We start from the raw sequence: 13,703 nt of genomic DNA on the forward strand, positions 1-13,703 counted from the left end.
CCAGCCTACAAACTTCACTTCATAAATTTACTCGATACAAAAAATCATGGAATTAATACAGACATTGGATTTATGAGACAGTACAACCTGCCTGACATCTGACACTGATAAACTGCCTCAAGCTGACTAATTGCATTCATTCACACACTTCCCCCTGCCCACCCCTGCATCTCTACACACTGTCTTCCAAACTTCCACTCATTTGCATTTTCAGACTTCTTGTTTACTTCAGTTTCTTTTCCACCTTGGAGAACACAGAACAACAGCAGAGTTTCCCAATGCCTGAAGAGCCTGAAAGCTTACAAAGAACATTTTCCAACTATTTAGTTGGTCTAATAAAATATATCACATCTACTCAAAGATCCTTGCCTGCCACAATACATCAGACACAGAAAGAAGTAAGCAAACATATTCATGGTCTCAGCACAGATGTTACTGGATTGAATACTTCAAATTCAACTGATACAAGGAAACAGACACTGTGAACCAGAAGCAGGCATCACATCACTTTGGGGATGTGGTTTCTGTGATCATCACACTTGAGAGAAAGAAGGGAGGTGGTTGGGGATTCCCTCCTCAGATGGATGGAGGCATCTATGTGTTGTCTGTACCTGGAATCCCATGAGGTGTTCTGAATGCTTATATCCTGAATTGAGAGTGTTATGGAGAGATTAGAAAAAATAATCAAATTACCATATATCTGATTTACCAGATTTGGCTCCCTTAAAATGTTACCTATTCCCCAGGTTAAAGAAAGACCTATTAGATGAGTTTCACTGATTGCAGTTGAGAAGTTTCTAGACATCCAGGACATGGTCTTCTACAACACAGGTCAGCAACTTTTTCTGGCACTGGGCTAGAATGACCTAGTACAGGTCTGAGGAGGGCTTGCATTAGGTCCCAGCTTCCTCTGCCTTTACTTCCCACAGCCTTACTGAAGCATGGCATAGGTTGTCTCCCATGGCTGAATGTTACCAAACCCATAGATCTGTGGGCTGGTTCCAAGGTCTCTGTAGGCTGAATCTGGCCTGTAGGTCATAGGTTGGCAACCCCTGTTCTACAAGATAACCACAGGAAAGCTGCAGCTGTACCAAGATAACTGGGGATGTCATGGGGACTATACTGAAAAATAAATGCAACTAAAAGAAAGCAGTGTCTCAGCCTTGGGTCCACCATGATCTGCTGGCTGGAGAACTGGCTCCGTGGCTGGACCCCAGCTGACTTCCTGCCCTTCGGGTGGGGGGCTGGACTCAATGATCTTCTGAGGTCCCTTCCAACCCGAATGTCTATGAAATCTATGAAAGTCTTATGCTAAGAATTTTCTGAACATTTCCATGCACAACAAAAAATATCCAAACGGATCAGAATTGCATAAGCCAAGGGTTCTGTAGACTGCAAAATCTTAGACAAGATTGTTCTCTTTGCTAATGCAGAATAACTTCCTCCAATATATTCTCTTCTTTGCTGCTTTATTCAGTCTACTTTTAAATGAATGAGGCCATAGGTTTGGGAGCTATCGATTACCCATTGTAATAGATTTTACTATTAAGAAATTTTCTTCACAATCTACCTACATTATCCATGACAGTAGTCAAGGTTTGGTACATTTTACTGATGCATTTATGAACAGATGGACCCTGGAATTTCTATATAAGAATAAACAATGGGATATTTCAATTATTTTATTGTGGGCACATCTACACATGCAACTGAATATACTAATCCCAACATCACCATCTACACATGCAGTCATTTTCTGTGGTTCTGCATACAACTTGTATCTGAAGGGACTATCTGGCAGCACAGTAAATTAGTCTACTGTGCCCTAATCTCTTTGCACATGTAGACAAAGACACTTTACTCCACAGCAAGTCTACTGCACAGTAAAGCACGTGTAAACACACCCTGTTTTATACATTTGAATTTATGGATTTGTTCTGGCTGAGCTCATCAAATAATTAAAGCTTTTTAAACCTTGTTAAAGTTTTTTTTTCAAACAATCATTATTGGTCAATTTAAGAACATTAGAGATTCTTTTTGTTTGTTACAATGTTCATATCATGCATAAAAACTTTTTGCTTCATAATCTTCACCTGTGAGCTAAACCTGACCAAACATGTTAGGTATTCTCTCTTTTCTGTCACTGCAATGATTCCTTAGAATGTTGCTCTATTTTGAGGGTAGGAGGAAACTAACATTCAAATATGATACGAAATAACCATGAAGGCCATTGCACTGTCCTTGCTGTAAAATATATAGTACAAGAAAAAACTTTGTGTTTCTGAGTCATGTTTCCTGTCCAAATTGTATATATCTATCTTGGTAAGCCAGAAATGAAAAATATACTACAGTTAAACATTGCTTATAGACAACTAAATTTGTCTTTCTTGCCATAAAATTGTATTCTTTTTAAAGCTGATACTTTATAAATTATTCTGGAACAGGACACTCAACTAAGAAAGGCAAAGGAAATTAAAGTAAAAAAATAATGTGAACGCCTATCTTTCTGAATCAGAAGGCAGATAAATTGGGTTTCAGTCCACTAACAAACTGTTCTACTGTTTTCTACCTCTCTTGAGATGAAGCAGTTCACTGGGCAGCAGGTTGGTATCCTAAAGTTATATTCCTACATCTACTTCTGTTCTTCTGTGAACAGAACACAAAATATATAACTGCCAACTTAGAAGCAAGTGAGGCTAACCACTAGAAGTCAGTTTTTTAAATTTAAGTACTGTACTCTGCAAATATTCCCAATGAAGGTGATGGGACTAGTTGAGGAAAAGCATATGGGTGAAATTTAATTCACAGAAAATTGGCAAAGAATGTTAGAGAGGGGCAATTTCCTAGTCAAAAGTCACCTGGCTTTCCAGAAAATGTGAAGGGAATTCTTAATGAAAAATTCAGTAGATTGAATTGTTAGTTCCAGCTGACACCAGTTACATGATGTGTAGTGATGAAAATGATAGAGTTCTCAATGGGCACTTCTACACAAGATGCTACTGCACATTGGCTACTGAGCATTAATTAGTACTTGTACAATCAAGTATTAAATCAATGCACAGAAACTGGAATTACTGAGCAGTAGTACCAGCGAATGCCTTTTTACTTAGGTTACTGCATAGCAACCTAATAGTACTGTGCAATAACATAATAGCACTGTTGGTGCTGTGATGTGCTGCTGCACAGTGTCTCGTGTAGACATGCCAAATATAAATACAATACTGGGACTAATGGGTATAAACTAACTTTTACACTGGCTGAAACTTGATTTAAATGGTTTAAAAGCACATAACTGAATTTGGGATTTGGCCCAATGTAAAATATAATTTCCTGGAAGAAAAAAGTCCTAAAATAAATTAGCTTCATTCAGAAAGGTTTAGATACTTGGAAAGGGGATCCTTGGACTCAGACGGCAGAAGCTGCCCATGACAGTGGTCCTCTGCAAGGAAGTGCTAAAGGTTATGGAGGGATCTCAGCATCCTCTCCTCTCACTCAGTATAACCTTCTTGGGGCAGCCATAAGTCAGGTGTGGCTGGTGAACTCAGAGATAGGTGGGGGGGGTGGCATAGGCGGAGAGAGAATAAAAGTTATGGGGCTGAATGCACACACACATACCCCCTGCCCCTGCAGAAAAGTCTGGGGAGGAGGGGGAAAGGCTATAGAGGGGAATGGGGCTGAGACTGGGCAGGGATGGCCAAAGCTGGTGTAAGTTCGCCACTCCACACCAGCCCCAGCCCCGCACCACCCGGGGGGCCTGGAACAGAGGTTGCCAGGCCAGAGGGGATGGAGCCTGTGGGACCCCCCATGCCCTGTCTGTGTCATTGCTGGGAAAAGCATAGCGGCTCCCTGCTGCCACATTTAAGCACTGGACTAGAATGCAGGAGTTCCAGTTTCAATTTCTATCTCTGCCACAGACTTCCTTTCTGACCTGTGCTTTGTGCCTTGCTCCCCCAATTGTGTAAAAAGGAAATAACACCCCCTTTTCTATGAAGAGCACAAGTTCTTCAGAGCAATGTCTGTCTCTAATAATATGCATATACCGCCTCACTCAACCAGACCTCTTTGTAGAATTATACAATCATGGAAAAGTAGAGCTGGAAGGGATTGGAGGAGGCCATATAGCCTCACTCCCTGCTCAAAGCAGGATCATCCATAACTGAAGCATTTCATTCAAGGGTCTGTCCAACCTGATCTTAAAAAGTTCCAAGGATGGGAATTCCACAACCTCTCTAAGGAATCTGTTTCCGCATTTAATCACTCTCATAATTATAAAGCTTTTCCATAATACCCAACTTTCCTGGAATTTATTTTTTGTCCTTTCCCCTGAATCCACAAAGAATAGTCTATCACTGTCATTCTTATAGCCACCCTAAAGACTGTTATCACATTCTGATTTAGTATCTTCTTTTTTCCTTCAAGTGTTCCTTTTTAAGTCCTGTTTTCTAGGCCTCTAATCTTTTTGTTTTTCTCTTCTGGACTCATATATGCTTCTATTCTTTTGAGTACAGTACCCAAAACTGGACACTACTCTAGGTGTGGCCTCATAAATGCTGAATAGAGAAGAACCACCGCCTTCAATGTGCAAGCAAAAGTCCTGTTAATACAACCCAATATAGTATTGGGAATTTTTTGCAACAAGACCACATCGTTGACTCATAGCCTAGGTAGAAACATTCAAAAAGCCCAAGGTGAAATCAATCTAAGTTACATGGTTTTCTGTAAGCTGTGTAGTTTAGACTGGTAGAAAACAGAACACACATTCGCTGTGGGGGGAGGTAGGGTGGTAATCTTAGACTATGTTCCACCATTTTAAATCCAGTTTTCTGATCCACAGAGGTTTTCATCTTATTGTAGAAGGAAATCAGGTTGGTCAAGCATTACTTCTCCTTGATGAATCCATACTGGCAGCTCCTGATCACCTCAGAATCTTCTAGATACTCAGAAAAAGATTTCTTCATGACCAGCTCCATAGTTTGTCCAGATATCAAGACCAGACTGATGATTTTGCAACTCCCAACATCCTCCTTTTTCCCTCTCATAAAGATGTGTACTATATTTGACCTTTGTGAATTGTCTGTGACCCCACCCAGTCTCCACAAGGCCTCAAAAAGAATAGCCAGTGGCTGTATAATTACTTTAGTCCATTCCTTGAGTATTCTCAGATTCATCCCATTGATTCTGATGACCTGAAAACATCCAGTTTCTCTAAGTAATCTCTAACCTGCTCTAGGCTATTCTAGGCTGATCTCCTCCAGGTGCAAATTGCATTTATCAACTGACAGCTGACATTATTCATTAAGATTGAAGTAATAAAGGGTGCTTATACACAAGCAGCGAGGCTGCTGTGACACGTTGTAATTACAGTGTGTCAGAGCAGACTCATTTTCATGGATTTTGCAGACATTTGGGCTGGAAGAGACCTTGGAAGATCATAGAGTCCAGACCCCTACCCTAGGGGCAGGAAGTCAGCTGGGGTCAAAGGATCCCAGCAAGATAAACATCCAAATGTCTCTTATAGGAGTCCAGAGTGCTAGCACCTCCTCTGGAGGCAGTCTGTTCCAGGCCTTGGGAGTTTGGACAACAAAGAAGTTCTTCCTTATGTCCAGCCTGAAACGGTCTTGGAAGAGTTTGTGACCGTTTGACCTTGCTGTCCTTTAGGGCACTCTGGTGAACAGGCGTTCCCCCAGATCCTAATGTACACCCCTTATATTCTTATAGGCAGCTACCAGGTCCACCCTGAGCCTGAGCTTTTCCAGGCTGAAGAGTCCCATGGCTCTCAGCCTTTCACCATAAGGCCTGGTTTCCTGCCCTCTGATCATGCACGTGGCTCTCCTCTGGACTATCTCAAACTTCTCCGCATCCTTTTTAAATCATGGAGCCCAGAATTGGATGCAGTACTCCAGCTGTGGCCTCACCAAGGCCAAGTACAGTGGGAGGATGATATCCTGGGATTTGCTAGAGAAGCATCTATGGATGCAAGCCACAGTTTTGCTCGCTTTACCAGCTGTGACATTGCATTGGTGGCTCATATTCATCTTGTGGTCAATCATGACCCCCAAGACCCTTTCGGCCATAGTGCTAACAAGCATAGCACTACCAAGCCTATAAGTATGCTGTGGGTTTTTCCCCCCCCAAGGTGGAGTAACTTGCATTTTTCAGTGTTGAACGCCATCAGGTTTTTGTCCGCCCATTTTCTGAGCCTGTCTAGGTTGGCCTGGATCATCATCCTATCCTCAGGTGTGGATGCTTTACCCCAAAGTTTAGTGTCATCAGTGAACTTGGCCAGTCCACTTCTGATACCAATGTCTACTTCATTAATAAAGATGTTAAAGAGTATAGGCCCAAGGATGGAGCCTTGGGGGACCCACTGGTCATGGCACACCACGATGATTTACTTCCATCTACTACCACTCTCTGGGTCTGACCTTGGAGCTAATTCCCTAGCCATTGGACTGTGATGTAGCTGAGGTCACAGTTGACCAATTTTTCCATGAGGAGATCATGGGAAACCAGATTGAAGGCTTTTTTAAAAATCAAGATATATGACATTAATCTCTTCTCCCTTGTCCAGGAGATTGGTCAGGCAAGACCTACCCGCAACAAACCCGTGCTGGCTATCCCTCAGGATTTTGCCATCAGCCAGTTTATCATGAATGGTCTCTTTGATAATTTTTTCCAAGATCCTGCCTGGGACAGAGGTCAGGCTGATGGGCCAGTAGTTTCCCAGATCTACTTTGCTCCCTTTCTTGAAGATAGGCATGACATTGGCCTTCTTCCAATCTTCAGGCACTTCACCTGACCGCCACGAGTTCTCAAAGATGCATGCCAGTGTCTGAGCTATGACGCCTGCCAGCTCCTTAATTATCCTGAGGTGTAAGCTGTCTGTGCCAGCTGACTTGAAAGTGTCCAGCCTCTCAAGGTATCCCTTCACATGGTCTACATTGATGTACGGTAACAATTCTCCCTCACCCAGGCCGTCTTGTACAGTATTGAACAGGGCTGTCCCTTGGGGCTGGTGAAAAACCAATGGCAAAATATCCATTAAGCAGGTTGGCTTTTTCCTGGGCAGTTGTCCCATCTGGTTTAGCAGGGGTTCAATGTTACCCTTGCTTTTCCTCTAGCTCCCCATGTATCTAAAAAAGGACTTTTTATTGTCTTTGATATGCGTAGCCAGTTGGAGTTCAGTCGTAGGCTTGGTTTTCCTGGTTTGCTCCCTACAAGTCTGGACCAGTGCAGAATACTCCTCCTTTGAGGTGGTTCCAGTCTTCCATTCTTTACAGGTCTTTCTTTTTAGATGCAGGAGGTCCACAAGTTCCCTGCAGAGCCAAGGGGGCTGCTGTGCCCTTTTGCTGCCTTTCCTCTGAGATGGGTTAGACATTGCTTGTGCTTTTAGGATCGCTTGCCTGAGGAGCAACCACTCATCCTGAACTCCCCTCCCCTTTGGGTCATGGTCCCTTAGGGGCTTGCCAACAAGCCTCCTGAGCTTGTCAAAGTCAGCTTTCTTGAAGTCAAGGACTTCTGCATTGCTGACGGACTTGCCAGCTTTAGAGTGGATAGTGAAAGTGATCAGCTCATTGTCACTGTCACCCAGCTTCCCTTCCATCATTAAGTCACTGACTAGATCATCCCCCATTGCCAGTACCAGGTTGAACAGAGCTTTGCCTCTTGTCAGTCCATAGATTTCTTGAGTCAGATAGAGCTTGTCCATGCATGTGAGGAAGCTTTGTGACTGTTCATATTTTGCCAAGTGCTCTTCCCACGCGATGCCTGGGTAGTTGAAGTCTCCCATGACAACCATGCTCTGGGAGCATGCAGCTTCAGTCAGTTCCTTGGTGAATTCCTGGTCAAGTTCTTGATCCTGATTAGGAGGTCTGTAGTACATTCCTACCATTGTGTCACCTGTGCCATGTTCACCACAGATTTTAACTCAGAGATCCTCCAGTCGTCCAGCCTGGATTCCAATATCTCAGCTTGCAGGGATGTGTAGCTTTCCTTGACATAGACAACTACACCCTCACCCTTTTTTCTACATGATCTCTCCTGTACAAGGTATAGCCATCTATGCCTGTGGCCCAGTCATAGGTGGAGTCCCACCAAGTCTCCATTATCCCTAAGAGATCGTAGTCACTCTTGTCCACTCTTAGCAGGAGGACAAATTCCTTCTGTTTATTTCCCAAGCTCCTGGCATTGGTATACAGGCATGTAAGTGTCCCACTGGAGGCCCTAGTTTTCTCTACACATTGTTCTGGGGCTGGGGTAGGGGTGGATTCCCTTGAGTGTCTTAGTCTGCTGGATTTGCAAAAGTTGCCCAGTGGGTTTGCTGTGGCGGTAGTCCCCTCATCCCCTGGCAGGCTTAGTTTAAAGCCTGGTTGAGCAGGTCAGCCATTCTGGCTGAGAAGAGCCTCCTCCCCAGTGCAGTGAGGTGGAGGCCATCTTCTCCCAGCAGACCACTGCATCTCTCAACAAAGAGCGCAGTGTGATCATGGAAGCCAAAGCCTTCACGAGGACACCAGTGCCACAGTCTTTGGTTAACTACCTTGATCCTCCTCTCCCTCCTCAGCCCATAATCTGAAACCACGAGGATCGAGGAAAACACCATCTGCGCCCCCAACCCCCTAAACCCTGTTCTCAAAGCCCTGTAGCCTCTCATGACCTGGCTGGGATTGCTCTGAGCTGTGTCATTCGTGCCCACATGGATAAGGAGCATAGGGTAGTGGTCAGTGGGCCAGATGAGCTTTGGAATCCTCTCCACTATGTCCTGGGTACGGGCTCCTGGGAGGCAGCAGTCCTCCCGGGCTAACGGGTGGCAGATTGCACCCTCAGTCCCCCTCTGGAGGGAGTCTCCCACAATGACCACTCTATAGTTGGCCTCAGGGAGAGCAGGGACAGTAGCTGTGAGTGAGCCTCCATTGCCTGCAGGAGCTGGCAGCTCTACAGGCTCTACTGGGGCTGCAAGAGGTTCATACCTGTTGCAAAGCTTTAGAGGGGAGGGGACCCTGGTGAAGCAGGCCTTGGGACCATTGACTACCTTGATTCAATGGCTTGACTGGACAGTATGGGAGATCCTTGAGTCCTCCCTTGTCCTGGCAGGTGACCTTGGTCTACCCTCAACCTCCAAGGGATGAAGAGCCTAGCAGTAGGAGTCTATCTCCTGCTCACCATCCCTGATGGCACACAGTCTCTGGACTGCAGCTTGGAGCTCCTCTATCTGTGTCCCAGATTAATTGAGTCTTCTGAAGTGTGGTAAATACTGTGCTCCCGCAGCTTCCAGTGTCTCATGTATCAGTGTTTCCACACCTCAAAATGGCAGTGGGGGTGCCTTATCTAAAGCTCACTTGAACAGCTTTAGATAAAGCACCCCTACCACCATTTTGAAGCAGAGGGACGCTGATACACAAAATGCTCTGGGAGCTTTAATTAAAACATCCCCCACCCACTCCCAGAGCATGCATATAAACACCCAAAGACATTAAATGTTTCAGCCTTTGTTGCATCATGTCTTAGTAGATTGTTCCCCTCATTCAATAAGGTAGAGGTTCTTAACCTTTTTTGTACCAGGACCCATATGTAAACACTGATAGCCAGTCCCAACCCAGTAAATAGTTTAAATAGAAAACACACAAGTATTTTGGCCCCCAAATATTTATTATGCACTACAAATTAAAGCAACACAACAGTCTTAATTTTTAAAGACAGAAATCAACAGGAAAGCTTTAACAGCAATATCAACATGTGGCCCTCCATTACTCCCAAGTGACATTCATCACTGTGCAATTTGCACAATGCAAACTGCTGGTGCCCCTCCCCCCCAACTCATAGCTCCCTGGCCCTACTGGTGCCCCTCAGTCCCAACCCACAGCCCCTCTACCCTCTTAACCCTGTTGGTGCCTCTCACTCCTAACCTGCTTTCAGGTCCCAACCCCTCAGTATGTGGGGCAAAGGGTGAGAGCATGGGGCAGAAGGAGGTTTGCAGCTACAGTGAGCATGGGGCTGCAGCCTGGTTAGACCGGCATGGGCAAGAACCATCCAAGTGGACAGGACCAGGAGTGGAGCATGAAAACTCATTGTTGCTCTTGCCACTACTACCAGGACCCCCATGCCAGCCACGCTGCCAGCAGCATGTGGGGTAATTGATGGGGGGTGCACTGCCCTCATCTCAACCTACCTCCAGCCACTTGTATGCTGAGCCACAACTCTACCCCACCACCACAGCCTACCCATCACCACTCCCCTCGGGTTACCCATGCTGTCTGCCTCCTCACCTTCCCTCTAGGGTACAGCCGTGGCCTGAGGGGTGTGGTAGAGGTCAGAAGAAATAAGGGCAGTGTGGTGACCCTGCCATCCATTACTCTTCATGAAGTCACACCACACTGCTCTGCCCTCCTGCTCTGGGTCCTGACCACTGTGGTGGGGGCTCCTGCCTGTGCCAGTCCAGACAGACTGCAGCCCCATGGTGTACCTGCCTCCCCCAGTGTCACCTGTGCCCCCCCAATGTGTTGTCTATGGCCTGCATACCATAGACTTACCTGTGAGGAGTTGCAGGAGATGCTTTTTATGATGCCTGGCTGCCATGTGCATTTGTACACATGCACGTGAATGTGGCACCCCTGCCTAATTGCCCTCTGCCCACTTCCCCCAGCCCCAAGCAGCCCCTGCAAGGAGAAACCTGAAGTTTCCCAGGTTTTTTTCCTTTAAAGGAGAAAATTCCTGATTTTCCACATTTTCCCATGATTGCTCACAACCCTTTCATAATTACTGCAATCAACTGGTTAGAAACACTGCTAAAAAGACCAAAAATTTCCCTTAATTCTAACATACTCATATAATGCTCTTTTGTCTCTTTTCATGTTTCTTGCTAGCTGCATCTCACTTCATGCCTTGACCTTCCTGATTTTTTCCTTGTATTTTTGTGTGAAATGCTTATACTTACTTATCCCTAAAGTATGCCCAAGTTTTCAGTTTCTGTAGGATTGTTTTTTGAGTGTCAAATCTTTGGAAATGTCATTGCGTAGTCAGGTTGATTCCTGGGAGGACTTCCTATCCTTCTTTCTCACAGGCACAGCTTGCTCTTACACCTTTAATCTGGCCTCTTTAAGGTACAACCAGCTCTCTTGGACTCCTCTTTACCCTCAGACTTGCTTCGCATGGGATCAGTCCTGCCCCCTGGTTTCTGAAGTCCAGTGCCTTTTATCCTGCTCCTCTCTTTCCTTCCTTTCCTTAGGATCTTGAATTCTATCATTTCCTGGTCACTGTCACCCATCTTGCCTTAGAGCCATGTTGCACAAGACACTTAGCATGTGTTAAATATGCTTAAAATTCAAGAGTCTGTGCAATCAAGCAGGATACCATTTGTTGTATCATAGCAAAGTTAGCTTGTATCATCAAGGTGTATCTGCAGACTATACGAAGTAATCTGTGTTGAGTTAATGTTGGATTGTTCCACAGATATAATGCAATTATTGTAGTATCACCACTTTTTTTCTGGCATGTCCTTCCTAAGTCTCAGTTATCCCACTTACATACTTCTGTGATTGTACTAGGACTTTGTTTCTTCCTGTTATTTCCCACGTTTTTCACATTGCAATCCTCTAGTAAAAATAATAAACTAATATTAAGATTTTTTAACCATTAAAAATCTTGTTAAAGTGTGCATGCATAGGAAAATTAGAGAGATGTACATGTGTAGCTTCCAGCATAATCTTCCCCTTTCATCAGCTCTATTTGGTTCTTTATTCTTTGTTTGAATAATATTACTTTTGAATTTATGGAATTGTGTATGGTAGCTGTCTGATCTTAGCTCTATAGTAACCAATATTTTTTGTTGGACTTGTATTTTCATGCAAATTTTAATTCACAGTTTTCCAACAAAATTACTTCAGTTTAATTAAATTTCCCTCTATCTGATCTAAAACATTGAAGGTGAAGAAAAGTCATGTTAGAAAAAGAACAATTTAGCACTGCTGTACCTCATGCTATGCCTCTACTATTTTTTAGCTTGCTGTTGTATATATTGGAAATATTTTGTCAATAAGATGGGTATAGTAGTGCCTTTTTAAAAACTAGATTCAGATTATTACACTGGCTCAGTTTTAACTGATTTTAATCAATGTCCCGGATTTTTCAATCAAAATTAAAACAACAGAATTCTAAAAGAATAGTTTTGTTGTTCCCCTAGGGCTACCTACACTCTGGGAGAAACTTTAGTTTGCAGTACTTATATATTCCAGTTGGAGTTTTGCTCAGGGTCTCTGCCATTTTATATCAGCTAAGGATATACTCTGTGGAGTTTATTGATGCTGGGACTTAGTATACAACAGAATATAAGTGAGAGTGAAAAGCAGGGTTTCTTCAGTATTTTCATTCAATGAACTACTAAAGAAAGGTAGTTAGCCATGTTGGTCCAACAGAAGGCCAAGTGGATGACACCTTGAAGAGTCTGAGTTAGCCTCTAAGGTCAGGTACAGACATTACACATAAACTGGTTTAAGTGATCAGAAATCGATCTATACTTGTAACAGAACAGACCAGTCTAAAAATGGTGGAACCCAGTCTAAGATAGACTGGTTTGATGTGCACTCAAATCTAACTGATTTAGGTTAGAACAGTAAATTGAACTTCTGTACCAGATCTAAGATGCCACTTTGCCCGATTCATTCTATGAACTCTAAGCATACAACACTCTCTAAATGCTATTAAAAAAAGAAGTGCAAATTTTAATGTTCTTTGTATATTTCAATATGACCTACTTTAGAAAATGTAGCTATTACAGCTTTGATGGAAATATGGATACCCAGGATGTATAATAACCCTTCCTGGTGACAATTTTATTATGTCAATAAGATAAATAGCTATTTCCTTACCTTTTTCTTCATTTTTACATTTTTGAAAATTGCATGAACACGCCACGTTTTTGCAAACATTGCTCCAAATGCAGTTGTGTAGCCTACTGTGAGAATCCATGTTCGGACCTAAAATAAAAGAAAAGACACAACCATTTACAGATAATTTGAATGTGTTAATTTGTCTAAATAGGTTGAGTATCTATTGTTTCTGGCAGTTGTCATAAAAGGTAAAACAACTGCACAAAATTCTCTGAAAATTGAAAAGCTGTCTCTGCTTTACAGTCACAGATGAAACCTTTTCATTCTTGCGATTTTTGTGAAAAAATTATTGAAATATTTTTAATTTTCAAAATGTGTAATTTTTCCGCATTTTTCCCTGCTAAGTGCAGTAAGATAAATGCTGAATTGGTACTACTGGAATGAATAATGAAGCCACACCTCCCATTTATGTTTATTTCTATTTTAATAAAAAATATGCTAAGTATTTGCTTTTTTCACTCTCTGACTTTTTAATTTTTCCAGTTTTAGAAAAAGTGACAAATGGAATAATGTTACTGTAACTTTGCCAGTTTGTCCATGGGAGAAACAGACAACTGGGCCATCAAAGGCTGAATGTTTAGTAGTTCTAAGGAGTGAGTCAAAGGTACAATATGTTAGCACGATGACAGAGGGCATGTCTACACATTCATTAATGCACAGTGCGTGCTGAGCATTAAAATTTAGTACTTGCAAAAGAAAGTACTAAATAAATGTGCAGTAATTGCATGCTTTTTTGATGATGGTTAACGTGCAGTAGACTAATACTATTGCACATTAGTGTTGTCACGGAGTCACAGAGGTGCTCCGTGATTGAGAGGGTGA

The 13,703-nt window shown here is 43.1% G+C and overlaps 1 protein-coding gene across 1 annotated transcript in view; it reads right to left on the reverse strand.

The window, feature by feature from the left end:
* Positions 1-13,703, reverse strand: part of GABBR2 (gamma-aminobutyric acid type B receptor subunit 2) — a 1,005,856-nt gene that overhangs the window by 256,294 nt on the left and 735,859 nt on the right. The window contains exon 12 of the mRNA XM_019540184.1: positions 12,861-12,968. Coding sequence (XP_019395729.1) covers positions 12,861-12,968 — 108 coding nt within the window. The remainder of the gene's footprint in view (positions 1-12,860; positions 12,969-13,703) is intronic.

Source organism: Crocodylus porosus, unplaced genomic scaffold (genome assembly GCF_001723895.1).
Source record: "Crocodylus porosus isolate Cpor-Errol unplaced genomic scaffold, CroPor_comp1, whole genome shotgun sequence".
NCBI lineage: Eukaryota > Metazoa > Chordata > Crocodylia > Crocodylidae > Crocodylus > Crocodylus porosus.